The sequence below is a fragment of the Xenopus laevis genome, chromosome 5L (assembly GCF_017654675.1).
Source record: "Xenopus laevis strain J_2021 chromosome 5L, Xenopus_laevis_v10.1, whole genome shotgun sequence".
Taxonomy (NCBI): Eukaryota; Metazoa; Chordata; class Amphibia; order Anura; family Pipidae; genus Xenopus; species Xenopus laevis.
The window spans coordinates 150,257,754-150,266,000 of NC_054379.1; the positions used below are offsets into that span (position 1 = coordinate 150,257,754).

The window sequence follows — 8,247 nt, forward strand, 5'->3', positions numbered from 1 at the left end:
ACAGATTGCAGTTTCACAAATTTCACAGTCAGCACCTCCAAATTGCTTTAATGCGATGCACGTCCAATGGTTTCCAACTTCAATCCGTTCAATCTGACCAAATATAGTAATTGACGGCACCAGTCAGCGATTTATCTTAAAATGCCTTTATTGGGACATACAGTAGGCTCTGACCCCAGACACCCGGCAACGTTTCAGACCACTCTCGGTCTTTTCTCAAGCATGCACCAGATCCACTATTAGGGCTTTGGCCGAATCACAGAATCCTTAGTGAAAAATTTGGCCGAATACCAAACCAAATCAGAATCCAAATTTGCATATGCAAATTAGGGGCGGGAAAGGAAAAGGTAGAAATCATTTTCTTTACTTCCTTGTTTTGTGATGAAAAGTCCCTTCCCACCACTAATTTACATATGTAAATTAGGATTTGGTTCAGCCAGGCACAAGGATTTGGCCGAATCTGAATCCTGCTGAAAAAGGCAGAATCCTGAACCGAATCCTGGATTTGGTGCCTCCCTACAGTGGACAGTAACAGATTGCAAATCAAATTTGCCAGCACTGTTTTGCCTCTGCTGCAGTACATTGGTGGTTTCCATTCTGTCCAAGCTTCTCATGGTGAGTGATGGAGGACTCCCGTAGATTAGTGACACATTTCTGTGCTCCCCAGACCTTGCCTGTTAGAGGATTATGGGGGTCGTAGTTCTTCAACTGAACAGTGAAGATAAAGTGCCCCATCTTTATCAAGTCTGTAAATTTATGAGAGCATCAAACTGAAATCAGATCACTTGGACATACTTGAAGTATATTTATAGTCTAATAACCGAGAATTTATACTTTACATATCCGCATCTTCCATTTTTTATTTTATCTGGTTACACAGAGAACTCGGCTTTATTGCTCCATCAATCTTTCCTGCACGATGTGAATTTGCGGCTCATGACATTATTACCCTGTTAAACTGTCCCTGCCTTAACAAATGCTCATTTTCTGATTCTCGCAGGACGTGTATTCATACAAAGAGGTCGGTGTTTCGCTAAACCGAATATTTACAGTCAATCCCAAAGGGGAGCTGATTCAGGAGCACGCGAAGACCAACATATCGTCGTAAGTGATGTTTTATTATGAGATTGATTGATAGCAAGATTGCCTTTTTGGAAACACAATAAATCGTTGACAGCCTTTTAGCCCCCCACTTGCCCTTAAATCATCATATTATTATAATCTGACCCATAAACGTGATATTTTGGGTAACAATCCTGCTACTTAGAAGCTTTGGTGTTATGGAAGGCACCTTCCAATTTAATCTCACCAGGATACGTAATTCATCTTTGGCAGTGAGAGTCATAAAATAACCAGATCGACCACAACATAAAAAACACCCTTGTCTTATTTGGTCAGAATTATAATTTATTTATCTAATTTATAAAACTGTTCATCATTCATATTGAGTACTTTTGTTGTATTGGAGGCAGATACAGAATACTCTTTTTTGGGTAGTTCACCCAGTTGCTATGATTCATTTAAAGCACAAATAATTCATTTTGGAGATGTAATTTAAAGGGGTGGTTCACCTCTAGAATTACTAATTTTAAGCAACTTTTCAAATGGTTTTCATTTTTCTTCGTTTTTTTTAAATATTTTCCTTCTTATGACTCTTTCTAGCTTTCAAATGGGGGTCACTGACCCCCATCTAAAAAACAAATGCTCAGTAAGACTAGAAATGTATTGCTATTACTACTTTTTATTACTCTGCTTTCTATTCAAGCCCTCGACTTCTCGTATTGCAGTCTCTTATTCAAATCAAGGCATGGTTTCTAGGGTAATTTGGACCCTAGCAACCAGATTGCTGGAGAGCTGCTGAATAACTTCAAATAATAAAAAATGAAAACCAGTTGCAAATGGTCTCAGAATATCACTCTCTACACCATAATTAAGTTGATTTAAATGTGAACAACCCCTTTAAAGAATGGAGAAAACCTGATTCATTTAGTGTGCCATTAAGTTAGGGATCCACGGTGATTCCCCATAATGAATTACCCAGCAAGCGCAATTGGTAAGCAGTATCCTGACTTTAATGTTCTGTAGGCATTCAGATCTGCATTTTCATGCTGCTGGAGCCCTGAAAATAGAGCAATTTTGTATAAAAAAAAATGCCCAATTTCCAACCCAATGACCATTACCAACCCAATTGGGTAATAGTTTAAATAGGACTCTATGGGAAAATGCCATTGTTCTATTTCGGAGCATTATAGATTCCAGAAGATCCCATATCTCTATTAGATGATATAATAAATTTTCATTGATAATGAACCAGACTGCTGTGCTATTTCTCCAGTTCTTGGCACTGAATATTTTGCACATTGTTCCAGGTATGTTAGACTCTGCGAGGTGGTGGATCACATATTCCCTTTGCTAAAAAGGAGCAACTCATGCGATTTTCCCTGCTCGGATACCTTCAGTCATTTCACGTTCTGGAGGGAGCCTTTACCTCCAGTTGAAAACCAAGACATTCACCCTCCAGCACCTTAAATATCCTGCAGCATTTCAGTGTAAGAAGACCCTCAACCTATATGTATGATGCTGCATTCTCCAACTTTTCCTGGACTTTCAATCAAATGGCGCCCTTCCAAGATACTTGAGTGACATGAAGATGGATGTGCTTTTTTTTTTTTTTCTTCAGATATTTTGCAAAGGATTTTAAAAGTACTGAGTATGGGATAGGAACCATACCCGTGAAATGGTTTAGTGTCTGAAGCTTATGATGTGAATTCTGGAGACTGCAACCCGACTGTAGTGTGCTCTTCTGTTAGAAGTTCAGTTCATTGGGGAAAAAGGTTTTTCCTCATTTAAAATGTATTCAGCATTGCAGGAAACCATAACCATGAAGGAATCAGGGCCGACATGAGTTGTGGCATGTCTGGAGGCAAAATAGACCTGACTCTAGAGCAGTGATACCCAACCAGTACCTGATGTTGCTCACCAACTCCTTGGATGGTGCTCCATGTGACCTCAAAGCAGATCTTATTTTTCAGTTCCTGGATTGGAGACAAGTTTTAGTTGCATAAAAACTAGGTTTATTACCATGCAGACTGTCCTGTAGGAAGTCAGTCCACATAGAGCTACCAAATTGTCAATCACAGCCTTTTTTTTTGGCACACCCCTTTTCATGCTTGTGTTGCTCCCCAACTCTTTATTTTTTAATGTGGCTCATGGGTTAAAAAAGGTTGGGCACCCCTTCTCTAGACTAACAAGGTACGTCTTATGGTCCTCCAGCTTTTGGTGGCTGCTGATAGTTCTGTCACCATCTTGTCCATTATTTAGGCTTCAGGGCAAATGCCCTATTTTCGCCCCTAAAACCAGCCTAATAAATTAGACATTAGCATTCTAGAAGGTGCAATGTTGATTCCAGATAAAAATAATTGAGATATAGAATTCTTGTTGCACTGAATTGGCCAAACCGATATATAATTGTACTGGATGGCCAGACATTGGCCGTAAGGAATGACTGGAACTCAGTAGATAAATATCTGCATTTTTGCTCCTGTGTGCCGAAGTACAAAAGTGTTTGATGAAGACATATATATCGGTTAATGAGTACTTTTTGCATGATTTTAGGCTTTAGCACCAAATGGTGCATTATTATTTACTCCAGCGAAATATATAGGCAGCAGTCTCTAGGCAACACACCAAAGACATGGCAGCTTTCCATTTCTAACTACATCTGGGCCTTTAAGCTTGCAGAAATGGTCTCGGTTACTTTGGTTTCATCACTGCGCTCCACAAACACAACCAAAAGAGGTTGGAATCAGTATGACAGGGAGACTAATACAGTATGTCCAAGTATTGGAACTTGACCTGCCTCATTCCAGGTGAAAAGAATGGGATCTCGAATGGACTATTTACTCTTTCTGTGAAAGAAAACGGATAGGACGCTTACATAGTAATGCTGGTTTCTCTTACTCCTATAGACAAATATTTTTTTATTAAGCAATAGTTTAAAGAATATGCATTGAGGTGCAAACAGCATTTGTGGTTTTTTTTTTCATTGTGTCTTTTCCTTGAATACACTGAGCTAATAACTGGGCTAATGTGAGGATTAGGATATTACTGTAAGAATTCTGTAAAATTCAGTTAAGTCAAATGGTGTTTATTGTGAACACTGTACAAAGTAACATACTGCAACGCAATGGTGCCCAGGTTGTGCCCATGGAGTCTACTGCAAAATCAGTTTGTACATTTAGAACAGTTACAAGAAATAGGTAGATACAGATGAATTATGTAGAAAATGCTTCACATCAGTGTCGGACTGGCCCACCGGTATACCAGGAAAACTCCCAGTGGGCCCTCTTGTTTCTAAACATTTGGCCTATTTCATGGTCATTACCTATTTCTTTTTGGGGGAAAATGCTTAATAATGGGAGAATATTGTTAGCATATATTAAAAACTAGGAGAATAAAGCGGTTGAGTGAGGAGAGGAGGAATGATAGTTTGGAACGGTCCATTGTCTTAGGTTTTCTAGTGGGCTTACAGTTTTAGGTTTTCTGGTGGGCCCAAGGTCTAAGGCTTTCTGGTGGGCCTCTGGCATCCCAGTCCCACACTGTTTACAATTTAGTATCATACTGCTCACTGATAGGATTTTAAATATGGGCGATATTTATATCTTATACTGTATTTAGGTCTGGTTCCAAGCTAGGCACCGGACCTAACAGTGCCCCCCAAAGTATGGAATGATGTCACATCACATGCATGTGACATCACTTCTGCAAAAATGTTACTTCCAGATTTCACTGCAACGGGCCCTGTACCCATTGCAACCCACCCTCCCCCAGCTATGCCACATTTCAGCAGAAAGTCTTCAGCGGTAGCTGGGGGTTTTTTTCTTTGAACTTTTTTCCAATTATTTAGTTTTGCCTTCCAAAATCTGCCAACCCAGACATGGGCCCTAGGCTGCCTATATGTAAATATGGCCCTGCTACTGCATGTACTGTTTGAACAATGTTGCAGCAGGTAACTACCCATACATTTATTTTAAATTCTGCACTTTTTTCAATTATTCGCATTAAACAAAACAAATATTAGCATAAAAAAACAGTCCCTAATTATACCTGTACCCCAATCAATGACTGTCCTGTTTCTGGAGAAGGAAAGGTAGAATCACTAGGGGTGTAAAGTTGTTAAGCACCCCAATGATTTAGGGGGCCTTCACCACCCCAGATTTTTTCCCCTCTGGTTCGGAATAAATATGTGAGCAGGAGGCAAGAAAAGTTTTCATGTGCATCTAAATGATGTTCTGCCTGTAGGTACTGCCTAGGTTCTCAGCTTCAGTAGATGAAGGGGTTCCTGAGACAATAGAATTAAATTGAGGAGCAGCACAGGCAACGTAACCTGGCCAGTGCATTTTCTAAACATGAGGAACATAAGGACAGCATAGGAAGTAAGTGTCTAGAGCAGTGATCCCCAACCAGTGGCAGCAACATGTTTCTCATCAATCCCTTGGATGTTTCTCCCAGTGGCCTCACAGCAGGTGATTGTTTTTGAATTCCAGGCTTGGAGGCAAGTTTTGATTGTATAAAAACCAGGTGTACTGCTAAACAGAGTCTCCCGTAGGCTGCCATTCCACATAGGGGCTACCAAATAGCCAATCAAATCTCTTATTTTGCACCCCAGGAACATTTTCAATGCATGTGTTGCTCCCCAAGTATTTTCACATTTGGGAAACCTGGCCTAGAGCCACCAGTTATTCTTCCTTTCCTTCTCCTGTAAAGGGATACTGTCATGGGAAAACATATTTTTTTCAAAACACATCAGTTAATAGTGCTGCTCCAGCAGAATTCTGCACAGAAATACGTTTGTCAAAAGAGCAAACAGATTTTTTTATATTTACTTTTGAAATCTGACATGGGGCTAGACATATTGTCAGTTTCCCAGCTGCCCCAGTCATGTGACTTGTGCTCTGATAAACTTCAGTAGCGTAATGAAAGTTTAACCATTATCATTTCAAAAGCAATATAGTGCTGGGGCATTAAACACCAGCTTCATTGATACCCTCTCTCCTATTGAAGGGGATCTATCGTTCTAGATCTCCTCTAAGAAACCCCTCATATTTTCTTTTAACCTTTATGCACTGAGCTTGCCAAGTGGTAGATCTCTAGAGCTTAGCCTGGGCACCAGAGTCACAAATGATTGTTCGGATGTATTTGGGGGGGGGGGTGAATGTGTGTCATAGGTACTAAATAAAATATATGCACATATATTTGATAATGGAAGCTAATACCAATGTGAATGTAGTAATTATAGCATTATTACAGATTATTATAAGAAGATTACAGTATTCAGTAGATGTATTTTATAGGTAGCCTATTAGAAAGCAACCTCAGCTGATCTCAAGTTATTCCTGTAGGCTTTGGGTGAAGGTAATGCATCTATAACCTAGCGGTGGGCTGATCCCACTGACAGATCGTATAGATTTAATATGTTCCATAACATATATGTTTCTTTTTTTTCTAAGCTTTCCATGCACTTAAATATTTTGCTTCTTGGAACAAACAATGCTCACCATATCCTCAGTTTAGGATTCGCTATACTTCATCTTGGTTGCCATCACTGTATTAAAATATCAGTATTTATGTCCTGTATCCAGTCTAGCACTTGAGAATAACAGTTGTTTGATGCATTGAGTAGTATCCATAATGGTGCAAAGCTGGATATACTACAGGTTATTGTATTAAGCACACACATAGCTGCAGCTATTTGCTCTGGTACAGATCCAACTTATTGGCACTTATCTCTGCTCACTGTTCCCTATGTGCACACGTGCCCCGTTCTTAATTGTGTGTGGATGACTGAAAGCAAGGAATTGTGGCGTGTCCGATATGTAAGACTAACGAGTTGCTCCAATAAAGAACAACGGGTTGCAAACATCCTTGCACTTTGTTTCTTCATTTCTGTGGTTGTGACTTCTAGGAAATTTTCAGACCAAATTGGGATAAACCAATTTGGACACCAGGCCAACTATAGGATCATAATGAGGGCCTACAGAGACCATATCAACACGCCAAAGTGGTTCTCACTTGAGGGGATTTTTAAACCTGCCTGATCAATATCTGTCTGATATTTGGCCTGATGTTGATTGGGCAGGACCTGTAAACCCCCCCCACACACAAGTTTAATCCGTGAACAGCCTCTTTGAAATCTTTAGATAACTGCCGCTCTGGTTGTTAAAAGGTTAACAGTAAGGCTGCAGCATTGCCTTAATCACTTAGAATTCCTTCATCTCCTCTAACCCCCACTCTGCCTGTACTGGCCATACCTTTTCTGGTACCTTGTACAGTGTACTTCTATTCTGATTGGTCAGATATAGACTGATTGGTCAGATACAGTATAGGATCAGCCAGTATATGGCTGCAGCAGCGCAACAAAATGGCATCCCCCACAAAAACAATTCAGAAAGGCCCAAAGCACAGTCACTCTTATAAACTTGGCTGTAGCAAGCAATGCCAGTCGGCAGCATCAAGGGCAAATAAGGTCTTGAGCTGTATTAAAAGGGGCATAGAGTCAAGGGAGGAGGGGGTCATTCTTCCACTGTATAGAGCACTTGTAAGGCCCCATCTAGAATATGCCGTACAGTTTTGGTCTCCATCAGTCAAACAGGACATTATTGTATTAGAGAGGGTACAGAGAAGGGCAACTAAGCTGGTAAAAGGTATTGAAAATCTTAGCTATGAGGAAAGACTGGCCAAATTGGGGATGTTCACGCTGGAGAAGAGGCGCTTAAGGGGTTATATGATAACTATCTATAAATATATAATGGGATCATATAATAATCTCTCTAATGATTTATTTACCAGTAGGTCTTTCCAGCTGACACGAGGTCACCCATTCCGATTAGAAGAAAAGAGATTCCACCTAAATATTGGGAAGGGGTTTGTTACAGTGAGAGCTGTGAAGATGTGGAATTCTCCCTGAATCAGTGGTACAGGCTGATGCATTAGATAGCTTTAAGAAGGGGCAGGGGAAAGAGTTTTTCTTAACTATAGAGGAAGTTTCATCTATAGTTACACCAGTGTATGAACGCCTGTATTCTGGACTTCATTAGAAACTAAACTAAATCAACTGATTCACCTAACATTTATCTTTTGGTACCACCATCTGCTCTTGCATTGGGGTGGTGTTTGCAGCAGAAAAAAAAAGTAAAAAAAGACCCCCAAAACTTTTTCCTACGTTGGTGATGCAATCGGTACAATATA

General features: G+C 40.1%; 1 protein-coding gene across 6 annotated transcripts in view; it reads left to right on the top strand.

Annotated features, from left to right (window-relative positions):
- The window catches only part of lpin1.L (lipin 1 L homeolog), a 96,859-nt gene extending 89,938 nt beyond the window's left edge, over nucleotides 1-6,921 (top strand). For all 6 annotated transcript variants that reach the window (XM_041563550.1, XM_041563551.1, XM_041563552.1 and 3 more), the window contains 2 exons: nucleotides 1,001-1,104; nucleotides 2,370-6,921. In XM_041563550.1, coding sequence (XP_041419484.1) covers nucleotides 1,001-1,104; nucleotides 2,370-2,529 — 264 coding nt within the window. In that variant the 3' untranslated portion in view covers nucleotides 2,530-6,921. The remainder of the gene's footprint in view (nucleotides 1-1,000; nucleotides 1,105-2,369) is intronic.
- The last annotated feature ends 1,326 nt before the right edge of the window (nucleotides 6,922-8,247 follow it).